The sequence below is a fragment of the Podarcis erhardii genome, assembly GCF_964252035.2.
Source record: "Podarcis erhardii genome assembly, chromosome: 7".
Classification (NCBI taxonomy): domain Eukaryota; kingdom Metazoa; phylum Chordata; class Lepidosauria; order Squamata; family Lacertidae; genus Podarcis; species Podarcis erhardii.
In genome coordinates this window covers 69,544,899-69,569,955 of record NC_138511.1, presented here as the reverse complement: position 1 = coordinate 69,569,955, position 25,057 = coordinate 69,544,899, and the positions used below count along the sequence as shown (strand labels likewise).

The following is a 25,057-nucleotide window of genomic DNA, read 5'->3' as shown; positions in this document are numbered from 1 at the left end:
TAAAACATCAAACATTAATCTGTTGGGAACCACTCAGAGTGGCTGGGGAAACCCAGCCAGATGGGCAGGATATAAATAATTTATTATTATTATTATTATTATTATTATTATTATTAAAAATATTATTACCACATGTTCCACCCTAGCCCCTACCCAGTCTTCTCTTCTTCAGGCTAAATATACCCAGTTTCTTTCTGGAAGCAGAGATGAGTGTGCTCAGTTCTCCAACACTGTTTGCATGGGACTCTGAAATATGCATGCATTGCTAGCTATTCGACTGGCGAGTTTGTTTTTTTTAAAAAAGAAGGTTTATTATTATCATCTTTAGCTGCAGCGCTGTAGGAACACAGAGTTGGACCATTGGGTCTGTGTAGTTTGGTATAGTCCACACTGACTGGCAACAGCTTTCCAAGGTTTCAGGCAAGGGTCTCACCCAGCCCTTCCTGGGAAGTGAACTGCACTCATTCCCATTTTCATTAATATGACTCCTCCAAGTCAGATAAACAAGAATTTTTTTAAAAAGAGAAGAGAAGAAAACACTAATGAAAGAAGTGAACAGCAGAAATGGAAAAAATAAGACCCACAACAACAAAAAGTGCTAATCGTAACAATAGGCTTTAAAAATAATTCTCATGGTATTTACAGTTGAAATTGGGAGGGAAGGAGCATCTCTACAGGGGGAATCTGGATGCTTGGGGCAGGGGGCAGGTTTATGGGGAGAAAAGGAGGAGGGTCTGTCTTGCAAATCGTCCAAAATGATTAACACCAGTCTTCCAAATGTAGGTGATGGCGAATCCTCTGCCAAAAGACAGAATGCACAACTCAATGATCTCACACCAGCCAGGTTATACAGCAGATGCCTATCAAATGACTTTTGTTGTTAAAAGACTTCCATAGCCTTCCCTTTGACTCATTTCTGCTTGTGATTCGTAGTGCTGGCTTCGTACCTTTGCTGAGAGCAACCTGTGTCACATCGAGCTAATATTTCCCAGATGGTTTTGCATTCAGATCAGCGAATCTAAAAAGGGTTTGTTAACTCTGAAGCCGGAGGTGAGTGGTTAGGTCTGCGCTTATGTCGCACAGCAACAGCCACCTACCCGACTTGAGTTCCAGTTCTTGGAAAGTTTGCACCTGGAGAACAAGGGGGGGGGGTGTTTTTACTGTGCTGGCCAAACAGCAGCGAGGAGGAGAAAGGGATCATGGGAACCAAGGAGCTGCGTACGGTATGATGGAAACTGCCTTAAGCCAGCGCGTTATTGGCAGTTGTTTGTTTGTGGAGCTGGATCAGAACTCCTTAGATAAGGAAGCTACCTTTGAAACCAAGGATCTGGTTAGTGCAAAACCAAGTGTGCGAGCTCCACCCCACAAAGTGCCAGGTTCGTGCTGATGCACAACAGAGCACTGTTTTCCAACTGGTGGGTCCCTCTACCATGTTGCGGCCCGATCTAAGGCAAGTTTCACAATAGCTGTACTGTAGCCATACAAATACATGGTGGTAATAATAAAAAAGGAACAAGAACTGGACCCCCAAATGCACACTTGGTTCTAAGGCGAGTCCTGGGTCTGAGAAAGCTGGAGCCTCCTGACATAGAGGTCTGTGTAGTGCCTGGACTCACATGCTTTCCAGTCTACTGAGGTCACCCTCCTCCATCCCCTGATTCTCCCAACAGCGGAAGCAGCATCCCAGGTAACAGCCAGGGCCATCTCTACCAGCCTGCATCATGGAGGTGGCATGGGGAAGGGCTCTACTGCCTCTCGAGCTTGACGTGGTCCCCAATCATGCGCCGGTGGTAGGTGGCCAGGAAGATGTCGTTGTCCGCGGGGCAGTCGTGGTGGCAGGAGCAGGAGCGGATGACCATCATCTTGCGCACAAAGGAGTCTCCCTCCGGGCACTGGAACTCTACCTTCGCGGTGCTGGTGACGTGCGGAGTGCAGCAGCGCCCGTCCGTGCAGCTGCCGCAGAACTTGGGCCGGTAGGAGCGGGTGCTGGTGCAGCCCGTGAACTCAAAGCGGATCGCCCGGCGGGGCTTGGGGTTCCGCACACACTTCTTTCCCTTCTGGAGAGAGGAGGAGGGTGGGGAAGAGACCACAACAATAAGTATCCTGGCTCAGTTCTGGATGTAGGACTATAAAAACCGGACTGGCAGTGGCTCTCTGGAGTTTGGGGCAGGGATCCTTCCCAACCCTAGCTGGAGATGGCTTGGATTGTGTTTAGGGTCTTGTGAATGGGGAGGAAGGGCTCTGAGACCGAGGTATGGCCCTGCGAAAGCTTTGTCTAGATTTCGCCACTCCAGATGCCAGGTGAGGTGGGCTCACGATGCTCATCCAAACAATCAACAAATCCCTGCACAGGGAAGCAAATACAGTCGTACCTTGGATCCCAAACGCCCTGGAACTTGGACGTTTTGGCTCCCGAATGCCACAAACTCGGAAGTGATTGTTCTGGTTTGCGAACATTCTTTTGGAACCCAAGCGTCCAACAGGGCTTCCACAGCTTCTGATTGGCTGCAGGAGCTTCCTACAGCCAATCAGGAGCCGTGATTTGGTTTTCGAACGTTTTGAAAGTCAAACAGACTTCCAGAATGGATTCCATTCGACTTCCAAGGTACCACTGTACTCCAGGGCAGGAGACAGTGTAGTGGTTAGAACAGGATAGAAACCAAATTTCCTGCCCAAGAAAAATTCTTGGCCGTCCTCTGGAGGTATGGGGTATGTGTGTGTGCATGCACTCTAAGAATGTTGGGCCAGGGGACCTATGTTCAAATCCCCTATGTTCAAGGCTATGAAGATCACTGAATGACCTCAGAACGGTCATTACGTCTTAGCCTAACCTGCCTCACAAGGTTGTTGGGGGGTTAACATGAGCAGAGTGTGGCCGGGGGGGGGGGACTATGTACACTACCTTGCTCTCTTTGACAAAAAGGATGGGTGCAAATGTAATAAATGAAAAAGAAGCTTTCTCCGTCCCAGCTTCTTGAGAACAGCTTCCTGAATGAGCTCACTGAAACCAACAATTTTAAAGAAAGATTTTGTCTCTGTCTAGCTGTCTCTCTTCCTCCCTCCCTCTCCGTATTTACACGGGTCGTATTCTTTGTATTTTGCTCACTCTTTCTCTCTCTCACACACACACATTTCTTTCGCCTATGAACAGAGAGAGGAAACCCACTGAGAGTTGTTCATGCAGGGAGATCTTTTCCTGCATTGCCAGCTCAGGGTAACAAGACAAGTGAGTGGGCAGGGAGCCTAGAGGGAAGGAGGTGAGGTTCAGAGGGAGCCAAGAAGGGTGAGTCAAGAGGCGCAGTGGACAGATTGGGAACACAGGCTGGAAGCAGCTCGCCATGCCTGGCATGGTCCAATCTCGTGCATTTACACCTGCTCCAGTTAGCAGCCAGTTAGTTACCTTGATGCTCTTCTCCAAGGGGATGTTGCAATATCGGATAAGGCAGAGCCTGCTCTCCTTCTCCAGCCGGCACTGGGGGTTGTTGTTGGTGACCCGGGTGGAGATGCCCATCCCACAGGTTTTGGAGCAGGTGCTCCACTCTGTGGTCTGCACCAAGCAGTTCTCCTGGAGGTGGTTCGTCTTGGGCTTGCGAACTGGGTTGTTCCTGTAAACTGAGATTGGAGAAAAGGACTTTGGTGAGAAAAGCTGCATCCTTTGGTTGTCAGGCTGGACCTCTGGACAGGAGAGGGCAAAGGGAGCCAGGAGAAACCACCTTAGTAGCCTTTTGTTAGGGAGACTGCTTGAGTGCTCTCAACAGATGGCCTCCTAGATGGCCAGGAAATACCTGGAAGAAATAGCTTGTGCTTAAGGCCCTTTGGCATATATAGTGCTTCCTCTGTCTGTCCCACCTGCACTGTATAGAGCAAAGCAATTCAGAATTCTCTCAATTTTCCATTTATCTTGGGCTATGTCTAACTGAGGACACATTCACATCCCACATTCAAAGCACTATGGTACCACTTTAAATAGTCATGGCTTCCCCCCAAGAATTATGGGAACTGTACAGTCATACCTTGGGTTAAAGTCGCTTCAGGCTGAGCATTTTCAGGTTGCACTCCACGGCGACCTGGAAGTAACGGAATGGGTTACTTCCGGGTTTCACCGCTCGCACAGACGCTCAAAATGATGTTACGCGCATGTGCAGAAGCAGCGAATCGCAACCCGCGCAAGCACAGAAGCGGGTTGTATTCTGCTCAGGATGTGAACGGGGCTTTGGAACGGATCCCGTTTGCATCCAGAGGTACCACTGTAGTTCATTAAGGGGGCTGAGAGTTATTAGGAGACCCCTATTCCTCTGCCAGAGCTAAAGTTCCCAGAGTTCCCTGTGAAAAGGGATTACTGTCACACCACTCTGGACACAAGCGCAAGAGCACTCTCCTTTTGAGCAACCGGTACTCAGAAGAGTACGGCCTCTGACAGTGGAGGTAGAAGATAGCCATCAGGGTTAGTAGCCATTGATAGCCCCGTCCTTTATGAATTTGTCTAATACTCCTTTAAGGCCACCTAACCTAGTGGCTCTCACTACCTCCATTCCACTGAATCGTCCAACGTTCAGCTTCCATTGGATGCCCACAAGCTCTAGTGCTTTGAGAGGGAGAAAAACATCTCTCGATCCACTCAAGGGCTGCCACATGGAAGAGGGAGCAAGTTTGGCTTTTTCCTGCTCTGGAGGGTAGAATGGCTTCAAGTTACAAGAAAGGAGATTTCCACTAAACATCAGGAAGAACTTTCTGACAGTAAGAGCTGTTCAGCAGTGGTACAGTCTCTCTCGGGAGGTTATGGTCTCTCCTTCCTTGGAGGTTTTTAAGCAGAGGTTGGATGGCCACCTGTCATGGATGCTTTCGCTGAGATTCCTGCATTACAGGGGGTTGGACTAGATGACCCACAGGGTCCCTTCCAAATCTACGATTCTATGGCTCTTACCTCTTACTCGACTTGAACTAAAAAGTCCCAAACGCTGCTCGTAGGAGAGTTGCTCCATCCCCTTGATCATCATGGCTGCCCTTTTCTGAACCTTTCCTTCCTTTTTGAAGTGAGGTGACCACAGCCAGCATCTTTTAGTCTTCCTGCTCCAAGAGTCCTACCTGTCTCCTTGGCCACCCCCCCCCCACTTTCCCAGCGAGTCCCCTCACCTGCCATGCCCTTTCCGTAGTGGCTCTTTGGGCTGCTGCCCCCTTCGCAGACCCACTCTTCGCAGCACTTGTTCTGCACCTTCACCCGCCGGGGGAAGGGGCAGTCGGGGGAAGGGAGGCGCATGCCGTCCGTGCAGAGGGGGATGCAGCCAATGGCGCCGTCCATGCAGATGCACCGCAGTTTGCAACTGGGCTGGAAGCTCTCTCCGTTAAGGTAGATCTTGCCCAGCAGGTCACAGGTCGCCCCTTCATGAGCTGGTGGGAAAACAGAAGAGAAGCGTGTGGACGGAGGGATCCTGTCAACACATGCATCTATGCTGTGGTGCAAAGGCAGGTGAGCAGCTGTCATCAAGAGCTGCTGCTGGGGAGACTGTGGGCAGGTGCTCCTTGTGGCCAGCCAGTTAACTGTGGGTGGCACCTTCTCCACTTTGCCCTGGGTACTGACTCTGACCACCCATTGGATCCTTCAAGGCAGGCAGGGCTAAGAGAAGGCTTCCTGCCCTGACTAAATCTTGCCTGAGCAAAAAGGTCTACCAGAGCTCTGGAGTTTCCCCATATAATTGTCCTTTGGGTTTTCACTTCAGGCTTGCTCCCCAACGCAATTTGGCGAGGGGAGGAAATACTAACAGATGGGAGAGGACGAGAACGACACACAGTCTGAATGCATCCCCCATCCAAAACTGCTCCTGTGTGGATGGGAAACAGGGCTGTCGGACCTTCAGGGATGACCTGAATGCTCAAGGTTGGTCTGGCCCCCTCCAGGCAGCACAGCAAGGGCTGCAACCTCCAGGTGGTCAAGAGGGCCTTTTGAAAAGGTTTTTAGAAAGCAATTAAGTAGACTGTGCTTGCAAGCTTCAATCCAGCAGGAGCCAGCTGCAAATTATAACATAGATGCTAGGGGGGGTGTCTTCACTCTTCCCCTCTCCCAATTAACCTCCGTCTCCAGGGTTCAGTGGCAGGAGGGAGCACAGAGGAAAAATCACCCTATGACATCACCAGGGTCTGCCTACCGTGACATCACCAGGGGGCCAAGTTTGAGCCCTGAAATCTCAGGGTGTGGGGTGCTCCTAACCTAGAAACCCTAACAGAAAACACTGTTGGAAGAGCATGCAGAAAAACTGGATCTGTGCCACCCACTTTATCTGTTAGCACTCTGGTGCATGCACAGCCATGCTTACACCCACGTGACCTAGTCCTGCCATTCAGGGGGGCGGCAAACAAGCCTCTTTCACGGCAGAGAATCTGTGGAGGCAGCTCACCTAAGCAGATGCCACTGTCTCTGTGGATCTTGGAGAAGTCGCAATAGAGCCCTTTGTGGTGATCGCAAGGCTTCTGGAGGGAGCACAGCTCGCCGAGCTGCCTGGCACACACTTTGCAGCATCCGCAGCCATCCAGCAACAGGCTGGTGCCAGCAGGGCACCGGAGTGCCTGCATGGGGCACTGGCAAGGGTACGTGCATGCCTCAGATGCTGCCTAGAAGGAGGGAAAAGTCCATGAGCCTGGGCAAGAGCTTGGAGCCTTGGCTGCGAGTTGCTCTGAGTTGCCTTTGGTGAGAGAAAGGGGCCCATGAATTGGAATCATCATCATCCATCATCATCATCATCACCATCACAGGGCAGCCCCACATGGAGCGGATTGCAACAATCCAGTCCCAAGGTTACCACAGCAGCAAACAGTCTAGCCATACAAAATCCCGAAGTTTCTCAACACCCACATGTATCTCCATTCTCTCATCAGACAAGCAAGAAGCAAGGATGGATTCCAGCCAGACAAAATAATAATAACAATTACTATATGTTTATTTACACCCCCATCTTTTGCCCTGACAGGACTCAAAGCAGTTTACAGATAAAAATAAGAACAGCTGAAAACATAAGGAAAACAATAATCAAGAACAATTAAACAGTGCTACAATTAAAAGCTGTAGAATATATTCTACAAAAGCACTTGCGGAAGGTGCAGAGCACAGTCAATGAGGGATGTAGCCTGTAGAGAGTCCTGAATGCTATGGAGAGAGGCCTGGAGGGCCCTATGAGAGCCAGTGTGGTGTAGGGGTTAGAGTGTCTGACTTGGACCTGGGAGACCAGGGTTCAAATCCCCTCTAGGCCATGAAGCTCACTGGGTGAGCTTGGGCCAGTCACTGCCTCTCAGCCTAACCTGCCTCACAAGGTTGTGGTGGGATTAAATGAGGAGAAAAAGCTTGGAGCTTGGAGAAAAAGCTGGGACAGAAGTACAAATAATGGTAATGATTAAAAAGTCCCATGCCTTAGATTCCCCACCCCTCTTAAAGGTAAGCACCCACACTTCGGCTCAAGCCTGGAAATAACAAATCTCTTAAAGCCCTGGCACAATATATCCCCAATATCTGTTTCCAGTCTGCTGGCCAAGCAGCTGTGTTTCAATGAGCTGCACTTTTCAGTCCATCTTCAGCAGAAGCCCCGCAGTAGTCAATCTGAAAGGCTGGCGGGTCCCTGTGGCCAGGCCATCTCTGCCTAGAAGCAGCTGCAGCTGGCACAGCGGCCTCAGACAAAGGAAGGCACTCTGCCCCTCGGAGGCCATGCTTTTTGCAAAGCTGCCTGTGCCAATCCTCTCAGAAGGCGTAGCCAAAGAAAGAAGGAACAGTCATTCTCAATGAGAAGAGCAGCCGTTTGGGACTCTACGGATCTGTTCAGGGATGCCCTGGTCCCATCTGCTCAGCCTGCAAGTCGAAACACGATTGATGTTTCTTCAATGCCGGCACGTCAGGCTTGAGCCTTGGTACCTGGCAAATTACTCATGCTAATGTTCTTTCTGCTTCAGATCACCTTCCCCAGCATCAAAACCTTGCAGATTCACTTCTCACGTCTGCAGCTGTTCTGGCTGCAAGGAAGCCTTGAACTGGATCAGTGAACCACACAGATCTCACCTCGGGGAAGGAGCTAACATGGGCGGCAGCAACGCCTTTGAATTGCTTTATGGTTCATGCTATCACATTCCGGGTTGTGGGGGGGGATTAGCTGAGTAGCTCTTACGAGGCCCAGTGCACTTGGGGACTCTGGGATGAAGTCCCCATTCCGAGCTGGAAGCAAGTACACAGAACTGAAATGAACATATTTCCCCCCATCTTTCCAATAACATAAATATTAAGGAGCATTATGATATTCTGCCCTCACTTCTATCAAGGTGTGGAAGGAGAGCTTTTGACCTTCCAGAAGTTGCTGAACTACAAATCCCATCATGCTTGGCCATGTGGGCTGGAGCCAATTGGAGCTGTCTTTCAGCAACACCTGGAAGGGGCAAAATCTTGTCCTGGTGGAGGGAGCCCTTGGCCCGCCAGGTGTTGTTGGACTACCAATTCCTATCAGCCCCAGTCAGCATGATAAATGGTCACGAATGATGGGACTTGTAGTCCAACAATCTCTCTCTCTCTCTCTGTGTGTGTGTGTGTGTGTGTGTGTGACCCAACTAGCTACCCCTGTTATGAGGCTTACTTTACTCAACTGATAAAGAAACCTGTTTAAAATCCCAAACAAGTAGAAGTCACTGGTTATAAGATCATTTTGTCAGGAGCTGCTCATCCAACTAACTCGGGGTGAGAAATCTGCGCTGCTCCAGATGTTGCTGGACTACAACTCCCATCATCCCTGCCCATTGGGCTGGCTGCCTGGGGCCAGTGGGACCTGGAGTCCAACCACATCTGGAGGTTCACAGACTTCTCATTCCTAGCCTAAGAAATTGGATGAATTTGAAAGATCATAAACACTGAGCTTCCTCTTAGAGCCACTAGTCACCTTGGGGTGCTGTCAGATGGTACTAGACAGAACAGCAGCCTGAAGGGGCTCCTTCCCTCCTCCTAACCCCTATCTGCAGCCTTCCCTTCTGGATCACCTTCAGACAGCCCTTGGGTGAAGAAGCCTCTGCAGATAAGGATCCATACACACTTCCCCCCTCCACTGTTCTCCACCATACAGGAAACGACTTTCTCAGTAATGAGAAAATAGGGGAAATGGGAGCACCATATAGTGGCAGCAAGAGAGACTTAAAACAGCAGCTGTGATAGGGAGGCAAAATGGGACTTGGTGGGTTGTGTAATTGCGTTTGAGAGCCAGCATGTGCAATGATTAGAGTGCTCGAGCTAGGGACAGGAGACCCGGGTTCAAATCTGCATTCAGCCATAAAGCTGGGTGACTTTCGGCCAGCAGCCTGACCCACATTGCAGGGTTGTTGTGAAGCTAAAATACTGACGGCAGGAGGAGGATCCATGCTGTCTTGAGTTCATTTGAGGTGGTGAAGAATTAAAGATGTTAAAAAAAATAGTAATAACCTAGGGGACACGGGACATCAGGTGTGGAGAACCTGTGGTTGCTGAACAACAACTCCCATCACCCCTCACCTTCAGCCATGGTGGCTGGGGCTGATGGGAGTTGGGAGCCCAACAAGAGGGCCAAAGCTAATCCACCCCTGCACACCAGCTTATTTGCAAATGAAGCCTGTGGCTTCCTTCTGCAGCACTTGCATTTCAATTCATTGTAAAACCATTTAAAAAATAAAAAAAAGGTACAGGACCAGTCATAGTAAACATTGTACCCATACAGAAAGTTTTCTCCCTCAAGTCGTACTCCATAATGTCAGATTTATACTGGCTTCTCTGCAATGGAGTTTCACCCACAACCAATGGGGATACCTGCTGCAAGCAGTCCATCCAGGATCAATTAAAATCCATCACTGCCCTCCATTTTCATCCGGTTCAGGGAGCTATGGAAAAAAAGCCAGGAGGTTGCACCATTTACCAGTTCCACACACCTACGGCCATGCTTACAAACATAGGAAGCTGTCTTATATCGAGCCAGATCCTTGGTCCATCTAGCTCAGTACTGTCTACACAGACTGGCAGCAACTCTCTAGGAATTTAGGCTGGGATAGTGTCTCTCGGAGTTCTACCTGGAGATATCGGGGATTGAACCTGGGACCTTCTGCATGCAAAGCGGGTGCTCTGTTACTCAGCTGTGGGGTGTACTCGCCTCATTAGGGTGGTCATTTACCCACTTTGAGAAATCTTGAATGCTGCAACAAGCACACGACAAGCAGATGAGAATCCCGGCCCAAATAACCAGCCCGGCCTTCTAATTCTCGCTGGTGCTTTCTCAACAGCATTTCCCCCTTGGAATTGGATAACTTTGTTAGTGCAAACAATGGCACCAGACACGCTCCAGGGCTAGGGATGGAGGGGGAATCTAATTTTAAAGGATTCATATGCAGAATGTAATGGTTCCAGGCCAGAGCTTTGATTGCCTTCAGCCCCCTCTTGTATCGAGTGCCCACTTACGTCCGAGCCACTCATCCATTGGATATGCTAACCCCACTGAGTGTAGTCCCATCAAAATTCATGCTCATTACTAACTTAATTACATTAGTCTCAATGGCTCTGCTCCAAGTAGGACTATTATTTTTATTTGTTTTATTTATTAAATTTGCATGCCGCCCTTCATCCGTAGAACTCATGGCGGTTCACAGCATAAAAACACAAGATGAAAAGACAACATACATAAATACAATAATATTACAAGGACAGAAACAAAACAAAACAATATCTCCTGATATAACCTGTAGGGTGGAATTTAATAATGCACAATAGTGGGGCATTCACCGTGCAGGGAACAAGGTCCACTAATGCAGTGGGACTTCCCCTCCCTTCTGCACATCCCAAAACCTGTTCTAGGTCCCGTCCCCCCCGCAACCTTCCAGAGAAAATTTAGAGGGTGCGGGGGGGGGTCTTTTTTGGCGAGCAGACCTTGTTCCCTGCATTCAACAGTTCAGTTCAGTTCTGCCCATAGCCTGGTGTTTTTAAAAAGCCCGTATTCATATGCAAAAATATGTATAAAAGAGTCAAGCCTCATGCTGTATGATGCAGTCTTAAGCCTACTCATCGTAAACCCATCAAAATCCAGGAACACAACCAATTATTTTCAGTAGGTCTGCCCTGGGCAGAACTCAGCTGACAACAACTCTCTATTTCTGCAGCATAATTTTCTAAATATATAAAAGTGCCCTTCGCTTCCACTAAAGAAACTCAAACCATTCTAACTTATCCTATGCATCATTATAGCTCAATTGGTCAAGCACGAGACTCTTAATTCTAGGGTCGTGGGTTCAAGCCCCTTGCTGAGCAAAAGGACTCATGCACTGCAGGGGGTTGGACTAGATGAAACTCGTGGTCCCTTCCAACTCGACAATTCTGTGGTCCTTTGTGTTATTTTGCATTTAACACCAGACGTCTATTATATGCATGTACCCTCCAGGTTTCCTAAAGTCACCAGTGTGTAAAAAGGTAAGGGTAAAGGACCCCTGACAGTTAAGTCCAGTCACAGATGACTCTTGGGTTGTAGTGCTCATTACAGGCCAAGGGAGCCGGCGTTTGTCCACAGACTGTTTTTCCACATAGCTGTCAACTTTCAGATTTGAAAATAAGGGATCAGCAGCCTGGAAAATAAGGGATCAGCAGCACTGCTGTCAACTTTCGGATTTGAAAATAAAGGATCAGCAGCCTCACCTGTCCTGGGGACAGTCTATAGGATATCTAACAATCCGGGATAGCAGCGGGAAATGGCGCTGGAATAAGGGAATTTCCCGCAAAAAAAGGGAAGGTTGACAGCTATGTTTTTCTGGTGCAACAGAACACTGAAACCAGAGCAGCGCACAGAAACACCATTTACCTTCCCGTCACAGCAGTACCTATTTATCTACTTGCACTTTTTGGCGTGCTTTCGAACTGCTAGGTTGGCAGGAGCAGGGACCGAGCAACGGGAGTTCACCCCATCGCAGGGATTCGAACCTCCAACCTTTCCATCGGCAAGTCCAAGAGGCTCAGTGGTTTAGACCACAGTGCCACCTGTGTCCCTCATTAGTGTGTAAACATATGCATACAAGAGGTGGCCCACCAAAACCTGCAGAGCTGCTGCTAGCCAGCTAGAGCTGGACCTCTGAGCACTTGGTCCCACCTTGTATGAACATATTAAGCTCTGCTGAAGTCAACTAACTCATTCAGCACGCATCAAAGGCAGGCGCAAGTCTCATTCATTCATTTGTTGCACACACCTCCTGTAAAATTGTGCATACATACCCAGCCAGGCCCCAGGACAAAGAGAATGAGGGTAAAGGTTGTTCTTGCCCCGGCGTGGTCAGACATCCTGAGCCCCTCGCTTTGTGCATCCCTGCCTCTCTGCCTTTGGGAGGGTGCTGTGCTCAAGTTCATCCTTAAATAGTCTCTTCAAAAGGGGGTGTGTCTGGATAGCAGCGACTGGCCTGGAAAACAGCCCAAAGTGGGTGCAACAGAAAATGCACTAAATTCCAAAAAACTTCCCCTTCTTCTTCAAAATTCCTGTGGCCCTGGTGGTGAAGTCTGGGACAGGCACATAACATTCCACATGGGGTGGGGAGAGAGACCCAGCATCTCTGTCCAAGCCCTTTAAAAGGCCTTATTTAATCTCCAAAGCATGTAGGCTGCAACGATTTTCTCTCCCCCTCTGCTGTTAGTCTCTATTGGCCACAGGAGCTGAACTTGTTAAATAAACTCAAAGCACGCTGGGCTAATTTCACTTCCCCCTTCAAGGAGGGAGGAGGGGGAATGATGATGGAAAGTTCAGCTGTTGTCTTGAAAGCAATACAGTACCACAACTGTGCTTCAAGGCACAAGCCAGGGGTTTGAAAACTACAGAGAGATCAATGCCAACACGTCTGCAGGGTGTGATCACCTGTTCTGAGTCAGTGCCGCAGAGCCAAATTAATCACAGATGAAAAGCTTCCCGAGCTGTAAAATAGTTGCGTGGGGTTAGAAAGATCCTTTGAAAAGTGGGGATACACGTTTTCTGAAGCCTAATCCAGGCAGACCTTCCCAATCGCAGGATTAGCCTTGAGGATGCTTACAACTGGCCTTGCCCTCACTTAACTCAGTGGCAGGACATCTGCTTTGCATGCAGAAGGTCCCAGGTTCAATCCCCGACATCTCCAGGTAGTGTTGGGAATTCCCCCTCACTGCCTAAAACCCTGGAGAGCTGCTGCCAGTTAGTGCAGACCAGGGTTTCCCAAACTTGGGTCTCCAGCTGATTTTGGACTACAATTCCAAACATCCCTGGCCACTGGTCCTGCTAGCTAGGGATGATGGGAGTTGTAGTCCAAAAACAGCTAGAGACCCAAGTTTGGGAAACCTAGAGCTAGATGGACCCAAGGGACTGGCATGTCAGCTCCATATGTCTCCATGTTTCCGATTTTTGGCTCTCTTCTGGACATGCTCCAATTTTTCAATACACTACTTGAAAGGGTCTTGCTTAGAATAAGCTAGCTTGTTATATTCTCAGGCTGGAGCTCTTCAGATCATCTCACTTTTCTTTGAGCATGCGTATGTGCTGCAGAGGCAAAAATTATTTATGTATCGCAGGGGGTTAGACTAGATGACCCTTGGTGTCCCTTCCAGCCCTACAATTCTATGATTTCACTTATATCCCACAAATGAGCATTTGCAGTTCCCTCAAAGCCTCAGATCTCCCTCAGGGCAATGAAGGGGTGGGGAAGCCCCACTTGAAAGGGGCAGAGCCAGTAGCCTTTCAGCTGCGGTCAGACTCTAGTTCCCATCAGCCTCAGCCAGCATGGCTAACAGCCAGGGATTATGGGAGTTGGAGTCCAAGATTTGGAAGGCCACAGATTCCCCACTGCTGCTCAACTTGGTGTGATCACTGACTCTAAACCCTCCTCCCATCCCTACAACAAGCCAAGAGATGCAGAAATTATGCTCGAATGACTCAGAATGATCAAAGAGAGGCAACACCCAAGTTTGGGGCTATTTATGCTTCTGTACTACTCCCCCCCCCCCACACACACATGCACTTTTTTTCTTTTCCTTTTTGCCTGAGCTGCTTTAGAAGAAGAGATAAAGATGTCAAACCTGCTTAGAGTCTCCCTGGAGCAAGGAATGCTCCATGTTTAATTCACTTAAAAAATATATGTGCTTCCCCCACAACTGCATCCCTTGCGTCTTGCTACCCATTTCCCCCCAATTTCTTCATTTTTGGGAACAGCTCAAAAGTTATGTAATGCTGTCACAAGATGGGATAGGCACTAACAGAGATGGATTTGAAACACAGGAGTATAGAAAGCATGGACAACACAGAGGAGGCAGGTGGACCAATGGTCTAACTTCATATAAGGCAGCTAATGGGCAGCATCTCTCCAGAGCCAGTGTGGTATAGTGGTTAAGAGCGGTGGACTTGTAATCTGGGGAACCAGGTTTGCGTCTCCGCTCCTCCACATGCAGCTGCTGGGTGACCTTGGGCTAGTCACACTTCTCTGAAGTCTCTCAGCCTCACTCACCCCACAGAATGTTTGTTGTGGGAAAGGATGGGAAAGGGGGTTGTTAGCTGCTTTGAGACTCCTTCGGGTAGTGATATAGCGGGCTATCAAATCCAAACTCTTCTTCTTTTTCTTCTTCTTCCAATGAGTCTTTCCTCCAAAAATCTGTGGCATACATGGTATTCCCCCACTTTCACCTGCACAACCACTCTGTGGTGTAGGGAGGCTGAGAGTTGGTGACTGACGGGTCACCCAGCAAGCATCATAGTCAAATGGGGAATTTAAACACAGATCTACCTAGTTCTAGTCCAGCACTCTAACAATGACACCTTACTGGTTCTCACGGAGTCTTGCAGTGTAGTACACACAGAATACTTGCAGTCAGGTTCTGAATGCTTCACAATAACCTTGCAGTGTTGCCTTATGGACATGAGACCCACCTTGCTGATGGACCTGAAGCTGAAAATGTTGGCTTTCAGTTACCTGCTGAGAGTAGCAAGCAGGTTTGTGTCAGGAGTCTATGCAGCATCCAGGGTAGTGGTGCTTCAGTTATGGTGCGTCATGTCGTCGTCTTCTTCTTCTTCTTCTTCACATTTATAGATCCCCCTTCTTCTTAGGATCACAGAGCGGTTTACAGTATAAAAGCACAAAAATACATAACCACAGACAAAGCAATACCCTGTCCCATTGCATAAGATGCTGCAGCTGCAATCACCTGCACACAGGCAGGCAGGTGTGGGGGACTCCCTGGTCCTGAATGGGGTAACTGTGCCCCTGAAGGACCAGGTGCGCAGGGAGTCATTTTGGACTCACAGCTGTCCATGGAGGTGCAGGAAAATTCTGTGTCCAGGGCAGCTGTCTACCAGCTCCATCTGGTACGCAGGATGAGACCCTATCTGCCTGCGGACTGCCTCGCCAGAGTGGTGCATGCTCTGGTTATCTCCCACTTGGACTACTGCAATGCGCTCTACGTGGGGCTACCTTTGAAGGTGACCCAGAAACTACAACTAATCCAGAATGCAGCAGCTAGACTGGTGACTGAGTGTGGCTGCCAAGACCACATAACACCGGTCTTGAAAGACCTACATTGGCTCCCAGTACGTTTCCAAGCACAATTCAAAGGGTTGGTGCTGACCTTTAAAGCCCCAAACGGCCTTGACCCAGTATACCTGAAGGAGCGTCTCCACCCCCATTGTTCAGCCCAGACACTCAGGTCCAGGGCTGAGGGCTTTGTGGCAGTGCCCCCGCTGCGAGAAGCAAAGTTACAGAGAACAAGGCAGAGGGCCTTCTCGGTAGTGACGCCCACCCTGTGGAACGCCCTCCCACCAGATGTCAAAGAATTAAACAACTATCAGACTTTTGGAAGACATCTGAAGGCAGCCCTGTTTGGGGAAGCTTTTAATATTTGATGAATCATTGTATTTTAATATTTTGTTGGAAGCTGCCCAGAGTGGCTGGGGAAACCCAGCCAGATGGGCAGGGTATAAATTATTATTAGTATATCAAACAAACAGGTTCGTTCTGGACTTAATCATGCTTTGAACAGCCCTGCTGAAATCAGTGGGACAAGTTGGTCACGACTACTTACCGGTAAGTCCCATTAATATCAGCGCACCTACATGACGCGTGACAACTAAGTCTGGATTCAACCTGCACCGTCTCTGCAATGCCACTTCAGTTCCCTGCTTTTGCTCCATGCTGCCACTAGGTGGTAAAATACAAAGGCCTGCCTGGTTTGCTGCTGCCACAGGTTGAGGTGGCATTGCTGTCCATTTCAGCTACAGAGAGAAGCTTCTCCTCTAAATTTTTCACTACTTCTGCCTTTGGTTAGCTCCTGTTCTACTGTTATTTCTTAATTTATTTATTGTTTTTATATCCCAGCTTTTTCTCCAAGCTCAAGATGGTGTGCATGGTTCTTCCCCCTCCTCATTTAATCCTCACAACAATCCAGTGAGACTGAGAGGCAGGGTTGGTCCCAAGGTCACTCAATGAGCTTTATGGCCGGGCGGGGGGGGGGGGACTTGAGCCTAGTCAGGGAACTTAACCACTGCACCACACTAGCTCTCTTGAACATCTTCAAATCAATCTGTTTTCTATATTTATATTCTATAACTCCCCCTGGTTCCGTAACCCCTTTATTTTCAGGTTTGCTAAAGCTTAGGAGGCATTTTGCTTGGCTTTCGTGGTTCCCTTGGTTCTAACAAGGGAAGAACTTTGCCTCTGGGTTCTGGATCCTTAAATATTTCGCTTCAGCTCACAGAGAGCCTGCTGTGTTGGATGCAGGGCTGTCTGGGGCAGGAGAGGCAGCTGGAACAGGGGCAGCTGCAGACTTGGCCAGGGTGGAGCCAGCTTGGAGAGAAGACAGAGGCAGTCAGGGATGAGGAGAAATTAGCCCAATGTTTGTAGGGCTACAAGTTCCCCATTCCAGCGCTAGGCTTAGGAAAATGACACCTGTTAATTTTTTTGCTGCGTGCAGGTGTTGAAAAGTGCAGAATCCCTGTCAGAAACTGGGTGGTAACCCAGCCACACCCAGATAGCTGAAATAACTGAAGGCCATCACCTGAACAGAATGTTCTGTAGATGTGTTAATTTTTAAAAACATGTGTAGGTATTCTGCTTCTAGCCATTTGTGCACTTAAAATAAAAAATATTTGTCCAAACTTGAAAAAAAAGTGATGAAATATATCTAAAAATTTTCCCACCTCCCCAAAATGTTCCTTCTCACCCAGAACATTTCACGACTACAATTGCTAAACCTGGGGCGCGAATAAGTGGGTAGGATTCAGACTAAGTTGATTGCAATTAGTCTCATTGGAATTGACAGGATAAGTTAGGCATGGCTTATGTCTCACTGTTCGATTAGTTCAATAGGAACTAAATACAACCAATTTAGTCTGGATTCAACTCAAGGGGTTTTATTTCTCATGTACTGCATTTCTAACCCACCTTCCCCCTGAATAACTCAAGGTAGCATATAGGGTCTCTCCCACTGTATCTTCTCAACAGCCTTACGAGGTAGGGTTTTATTTTCTTTAGTTTTGTCTTATGCTGGTTTAAATGTATGTGTTTATTTATTGTGGCAAGTAGCTCTGAGCTGCTTTTGTAAGAAAAGTGGCAAATGGGTTCAATAAACAGATAATAAATAAGCAGACGTCAGTCGTAGAAACTTTGCACAGCAGACCTGCTCAAACCTCAGCCATCTTAGCAACATGTCGGACTCAGCCCTTGGTCGGGTATCTGTTAAAATCTGGAGCCACGCCACAAATTCCACAAAGTGATTCTAGAGTCACAGGAGAACTGCTGAGATTAAAATCATGTTCAATGCTATGAAAAGAAGCGAAGGGACTCATTTCCCAGAAACAAAAATGATTAATGATGGGAAATGACAGGACGACAAAGAAGCCCCCTTCACCCCTCACTCAGAAGCACATTATCTCTAGAAGACAACTGGTTCTCCTAATGGAAAGGGAACGTTTTCTTTGACTCCAACACAAGAAAAACATGACCCTTTGCGCTCATTAAGTGTTCCAGCTTCTCTGACTTTGTTCACCAGGAACATGCTTGAACAAGTCCTGTTTACCATTTTGCCTCAGTAGAAAATGGCCATTTGGGATCAGGCAGTGTGACTCAAGCACCACAGTGCTGGAAGGAGCACATCATGGTTGCAGTTTGCTCACTGACTGTACGTTCCTCCAGGATCTGAGGTACGTGGTTGGCAAAATCACATGCTATGGTCCCAAGAAGCCTGTTCTATGCGGTTTTGCTGTGCGTGTAAATGGGCCCCAAGTCACACAGACAATAGAGCTATCCCTGCTTGTAGCAGTGCTGGTGTCTCGAATCTGGAAGCACAATTTAGAAGTAGCAATATGCTAATACAGGGGTGGGGAATCTGATCCACCAGGCCTCTTAATCTGGCTCCAGGAGCTCTCCCTGGTACAGAAATGGCATAAACCGGTACAGAAGTTTGAACAGGAGCCAGAACAGAAGGGTGAACCCTTGTTGCATCGCCCTCACTGATGGGAGCAGACCAACCCGTCACAACAGAGATCATGCTTAGTTTTTGGCATTCCAGCAAGGTGAGAGAGTCTCACAAGTGAGCGTGCCACACCTCATCTTCAAAAGCTTGGCGGGAGGGGCAGGGATACCTGTTGGGACATATTTGTTATTTCCATCCAGTTCTGAACTTCTCGCCCTGTTCCTGTGACTCCTGAGCAGTATGTCTGCTGCCAAGCCTGCACAATTACTTGCCCAAATACTGATCTCTTGTATTTTGGGCATGAGCCAGAACAAAAGCAACTGACAAATGCAATAAGTGACAGCGGTAATGACAACAACGTTTTGCTGTACATGTAATAGTATACTCGCCACTGAGTCCCAAGCAAACAGACAGAGGAGTCTTCCAGCAGCATTCCTCTTCAAGTTCCTGAATCCCAAGTGAAGATCTCTGAGCGCCTTGTGTGTGGGATGAAAGTCCCTTCCTTTGTGACAAAGCTGTTGCCTTTAGAAAGGCTGCAGGGATATTTCAGTCTATCAGCATGCTTAGTCCAAATAAACAGCAGCTAAAAATAACCCAGTACCAATTCCCAAAGCAGATGTTGGGCCTCACTGGGAATCCCAGGCAAAATTGTCAACACAAGTGAGGAGGAGGTAATGGAATGTCTTTCCAACCCACCTGACCCAGACTCTGAAAGCAGACTTGGTTCGTGAAATCCACCGAAGAACCTCAGGAGGGACACTTGTGATTTCTGGAGTCCCTCCGCCATTCTTCCCTTCTTATAGTTCTTCTGCCCTCCCCACCTACTTCAATTTTTTTCTTCAGCTGTGCGTGCTTAAGGATAGGAATAGAGGAAGCTGCCTTGTACTGGTCCATCTAGCTCAGTATTGTCTACACTGACTCTGATTGGCAACAGCTCTCCAGGGTTTCAGACAGGGAGTCTCTCTCAGCCCTGTCTGGAGATTGAATATCAGGCCTTCTGCATGCAACGCTTTACCACTGAGCTGTATGGCCTTTGCCCCAAACAAAGCACATCTGTAAGAACATAAGGCTATAGGAAGCTGCCTTATACTGAGTCAGACCAAAGGGGCTATCTAGCTCAGTACTGTCTGCACTGACTGACAGCAGCTCTCTAGGAATTCAGACAGGTCTTTCCCAGCCCAACAGAAACACTGGGGATCAAACCAGGGAACTTCAGAATGCAACAAATTAACAACGAACTCCATAATAATTTTGGGTTTCGTAGTTAATGGGGTCTACATCTTTTTTTGCAGCTGCAGGTCTGTGAAGATTTCCTAAGCAACCCGATTTTTAGAAGACATTACTCAGGGCTGAGAGAATGTGGGAGGAAAGGAATCTTAAAGCTGGAAAGTAGCTACTAAAAAGACTGGAAGATATTTATCCTTGAAGCATACAACGCTTCAGACTGCCACAGCAAGACGGAGCCAGCATTTCCCAGTGACAAATTTTCCCTTGTGATTTCTGGAGTCCCTCCGCCACACTTCCCTTCTTTTGGTACTTCTGCCTTCCCACCTCCCACCTACTTCCACCCCAGTGACACATCACAAGTTCAGGGAATGCTCCAAAGCAGGGCTCAGCAAGCTTTTTCAGCTGTGGACTGGTCCACTGTCCCTCAGACCATGTGGTGGGCTGGACCATATTTGGGGGGGCGGGGATGAATGAATTCCTATGCCCCACAAATAACCCAGAGATGCATTTTAAATAAAAGCACACATTCTACTCATGTAAAAACACGCTGATTCCTGGACTGTCTGCGCACTGGATTGATAAGGCAATTGGGCTGCATCCAGCCCCCGGGCCTTAGGTTGCCTACCTCTGCTCCAAGGCATATCAAGAATGACATGATTACGTTAAAGAAGTATCAAAGGGCTGAGATATCAGCACAAAAAGGTAGTCCAGTCCTGGGTCACGTTTGGTCAGCAGGGACGGAGTTGCTACACAGATCTCTCTCAGGCCGCAAATAAAATATTGTTAGCATGGCTTTTTGTGTGTCAGAAAATGAAAACAGTTATAAAGAAGAAGATGAAAAGCATTTTTCTTGCTGATCAACTGGAAAGAATGTCTCCAAGTTCCCATTATTTTCTTCCCATGCACTTTATTATTGTTTTCATCTGCAAGAGATTTGTTTTAGGCACTGCTGAGATTCTGTCTAAATCTTCAACAAAGCAATCCATAAGCACTCAGCTAACATCTCAGAAACAGGAGAACCATCTACTTAGCTACTGGCTCTTTACCTGATGACAAAGTGAGTATGCAATGTTTATAGCTTGAGCTAAGACCTAGGTCACATCCACATCAGACATTTAAAACACTCTTAATCCACTTTTAAGGTCTTTAATTCCTGCCAAGAATCTTGGGAACTGTGGTTGGTTAAGGGTGCTGAGAGTTGTTAGGAGACCCCTCTAAGAGGTAGTTAGCAGCACTCTTAGCAAACTAACATTCCCAAGATTCTTTGGGAGAAGCCACTACTGTAAAAGTGGTGTAAGGGTGCTTTAAATGTATGGTGTGGAGGGGGACTCATTTTGGGATCCTCTTGACCTAAGACAGGCTTCGCTGGACCTCAGATTAGCTGTCCTACTCATTCCTAAAGGAGGCTGCTCTTTCCAAGTTTGAGAAAGTTCATAGGAAGCCCCAGCACACATCTAGCTCTGAGAAACTTCAACTACAAGGCAAAATTCCTATTGGTTTTGCAGCTTGTTTGGAAAAGAAAGTGTTCTGTATCCAGAAACACAAGGTTGCTTTTAGAACCCTTTCTTTATAGGTCTGAACGGTGCAGTTAAATCCAAGGGGGAGAAATGATCATTCATTTCACTCCTTCCTTTAATAAATATTAAATTGCCCAGATGGAAAGCTTTGCAGAGACTGCAGGCAGTCCAGCCGAGAACTAGTTTCTTGTGGTTCACAGGAATTTCCTGTCCTGTCAACACACATTTCCTCCATCCCAGGGAGGGATGTTGTTCAAAGCAAACAACATTCCTTGGTTAGCAGAGCAATGGCATTGGCTGGAGAAAACAAAAAACGAATGAGATTTGGTTGTGTTGTTGTTGCTGTTGTTGTCATCACTGATGACTGTTTGGAACTGGAGCTGCTTAAATAGCAGGAGCCATGTTGGATGCTGGACCTTGTAGACACTGATGGAATCCTATTGAAGATACACTGTGGACTTATTTAGATAATGGCATGGCATCCAAATTATTTCCAAACTGCTTATTGATCTAAATTAGGTCCAGAAAGTGACTTACAAGGAGGGTGGACCACTTGCTACTGGCCTGAAGGTTGCATGAAGAATGCATTTTAAAGCGTAATGCACTGGACCTATCTCAACAGCACAAGCCCATTTACTCAGAAGGAAGCCCCAATGGCTTCAATGGGGCTTACCCCCAGGTAAATATGACTAGGATTGCAGCCTAATTTGGTTGCACTTGAAGCCCATTGAAATCAACATGAAAGGCTTGTGATGGAGCTAAGCCACATTCATTTCTAACATAGTCTGGATCTAGCCCAGTATTATTATTTTTTCAGTTGGAGATGGAACTCAAGAGCAAGAAAATAATCGAAAACCACATTTAAAATTAGCCATGAAGCGAATTAAAATACCTGCTGCCTTCCAGATATATAACCTCTGCAGAATTAGCAAAGAGATCAACTTAGAATATAGCCTGGCAGATAATTGCCACAAGAGCCACAATGTACACAGCACAAAAATATCCAACACCTTGGCAAAAGCCCCACCACCTGTTTTCAGTCAAAGCTTTAAAAAGGCTGTGATTGATTCTCTTCCACGGGATGCTTGTAAAAAACATAAACAGACAAGATGTCATGCCAGCTGGGAAATTCTTGTCGTGACCCCTGAAATTTTCTCTTGTATTATTTAATGGTATTTTCTCTCTCTTCGGCATAATATAGTTTATTTCTCCATGCCACGCACAATTTTACAAATTTCTATCATGTCACCTCTTATCCATCTGTTCTAAAAAGCCCTGGCTGCTCTTTCCCAAATGTTTTCCAAGTCCTCAATATCATATGCTGCCTTGAGAGCACATTACGAGAAAAGATGGGATACACGTGTAATAATAAAACACATTTTGCAAATGATTCCCACTCCTATCAGTAACTTATATTTGGCTGATCCAGCTGATGGACCCCTCAGTTCTAGTTTAAAACAAAAACAAGCAAGAGTAGATACCACAAGACTGAAGTCAGCTTTCCTCCCCGCAGCCTCCACTGGAAAGGGCCATCAGAAGACGCTGCTGTTTCAAATGGGGGATGAGTAATAAAACAGGCAGATGATGAAGTTTCACCACTGCTCTTCCAAGTGACCCTAAAAGTGGAGCTGCTTGTGTAACGAGTGAAAGGAACAAAAAACGTGCCAGGTCTCTGATCATTTATAAGCACTGTTAGGGAGGAGGGAATTTTTAAGATTATGTGGCCCATCAAATTATATGATCCTTGTCTTAAAGTGGGTGGTGCGGGGGAGAGAGCTGATAAACATTTAAGGCATTTCATCACACACTATAATGGGAAACAGATTCTCACCGCATCGCCTTTTCTTTCTTGGGTGTCAGTAGCTGTTCCAAGCTTCTGACTCCATCCTTGTAAATAAAGCCTTGCAATTATATAAATAGATATAGATGGAGCCAATTAATTCCTGATCTAATGAGACTGATACAGCATAGCATCCACACGTCATTGACATAAAAAAATGCCAGTCTATATTTCCTCTCATTTAATCTGGATATAACACTTTCTGGGGGAAATGCAACAAATTAAGACGGAAACAAACAAACAGAAAAAACTGGTGCCAACATCTCATTTCCAATATACAGTTGTACCTTGGTTCTTGAATGCTTTGGTACTTGTATGTTTTGGCTCCCGAACGCCGCAAACCCAGAAAAAACTGTTCTGGTTTGTGAACATTTTTTGGAAGGCGAACGTCCAACATGGCTTCCGCTTAACTGCAGGAAGCTCCTGCAGCCAATCGGAAGCCGCGCCTTGATTTTCGAAAGGTTTCGGGAGTCGAACAGACTCCTGGAACGGATTAAGTTTGAGAACCAAGATACCTCTGTACCATCAACCCATTTACAATATTACGCCCAGAGCTGACACAAGGTAGTGGGGTGACAAATCAATAAATGATTATCATTTTGCTATCGCTTTTAATTGCAATACAGTCTTTGGCTGCATACATGCCATAGATTTAAAGCACATGATTTCCTGCCCCTACCTAAAAAATAAATAAATCCTGGGAACTGTAGTTTAAGGGTGTTGGGAACCATAGCTATGTGAGGGGCAAACAACAGTTCCCAGGATTCCATATGCTTTTAAATGTATGGTGTGCAACAAAGCCTAAATCACCATCTTCTTTTAATCACATGTATCTTGGTGATCAGGCCATTGCTTTTCACCCTTTAAAGGAGAAATGGAGAGCCAGTGACCCTCCAAACGTTCTGGAGTCCAGCTCCCATAATTCCTAACTGCTGCCCGTGCCAGCTGGGGCTGCTGGGAGCTGAAGTCCAACAACACCTGTAGGTCCACAGGCTTCATACCTGCACCGTAACATGTAAGTCCAGCACTTACGATGATTCTTCAACATCAACTTTGTTGGACTGGTCATCTTGTTTGGATGCCTGATTATCGTCTTCCAAAGCAACTACTCTATTCTGAACTTAAAAATGGAAAGTGTAATGCTGGTGGTCAACCAAAGTTTAAAGTCTCTCTCAAGGCAAATCCTATAAAAAGTAGTATAAAAACTGACAATTGGGAAACACTGGCCTGCAAGCGTTCCAGTTGCAGAACAGCCTTTACCAATGGTGTCATGGGCTTTGAAGACACTCGGACCCAGGATGAAAGGAAGATATGTGCTAAGAGGAAAACACGTTTGGCAAACCCTAACCATGATCAACTCCCGCCCAGAAACCTATGTCCCCACTGTGGAAGGACGTGTGAATCCAGAATAGGCCTCCACAGCCACTTATGGACTGTTAAGACTGTGTTCATGGAAGACAAACTTACTCGGCTACCAGTGACTGCCAAAGAAGAAGGCGACCACCATCCCATTGCCACACACACCCAGATTCGGAGTCCTCAAACAACCTGGCACTGAGTAGGGTTGCAAAGTGGGTGTCAGGAATTTTACTTTTTGAAATATGGCTCTCTCTCTTTTTTGAGGAAGACCCCAGAACTGCCGAGCTAAACCCACCAGAATTGTTAAGGTTTTTGGGGGGACGAACCCAAATTGTTGAGGAAACCTAAACCCCAGAACAGTGATTTTAAGCTTTTCGGAGCGGTTTCCGCTGCTTTTCCCATCCCGTTGCCACACATCCGGGTTTCCCAATTCGGCAAAATCCCCCCCCCCCGCGCGCCATTTTTGCACCCGAAAACCAGGCCAGGCCAGGAATTTCTCCTGACGCCGCAGGGTGAGCCTAGCTGAGCCCCGGCGCGAACCAACCCATGTACCAACCCTGACACGGCCTTGCCATAGCTCCTCCCCACGGGCAGAGGCCGCTGTGGGCGACGCCGAGGCCTCCCCGCGCCCCTTCTTCCGCCTCGCTCGGGCCGCTCTAGCAGGAGGCGGCGGGGGAAGCCCGT

The 25,057-nt window shown here is 47.5% G+C and overlaps 1 protein-coding gene across 5 annotated transcripts; it reads right to left on the bottom strand.

The window, feature by feature from the left end:
• Positions 1–596: 596 nt before the first annotated feature.
• On the bottom strand, positions 597–24,516 carry LOC309345870 (CCN family member 2-like). 5 transcript variants are annotated; one of them, XM_081869319.1, is made up of 7 exons: positions 24,363–24,516; positions 12,233–12,414; positions 6,393–6,606; positions 5,134–5,388; positions 4,014–4,067; positions 3,401–3,612; positions 597–2,057 (listed from the first exon to the last, which is right to left on the bottom strand). In XM_081869319.1, exons 2-7 carry the CDS (start codon positions 12,362–12,364, stop codon positions 1,746–1,748), a joined length of 1,179 nt encoding a protein of 392 aa, XP_081725445.1. In that variant the 5' UTR covers positions 12,365–12,414; positions 24,363–24,516; the 3' UTR covers positions 597–1,745. The 5 variants fall into 5 exon arrangements, with proteins under 5 accessions (XP_081725445.1, XP_081725444.1, XP_081725446.1 ...); XM_081869318.1 differs by lacking the exon at positions 24,363–24,516 and adding an exon at positions 18,802–19,132; XM_081869320.1 differs by lacking the exon at positions 24,363–24,516 and adding an exon at positions 18,823–18,839.
• Positions 24,517–25,057: the final 541 nt, after the last annotated feature.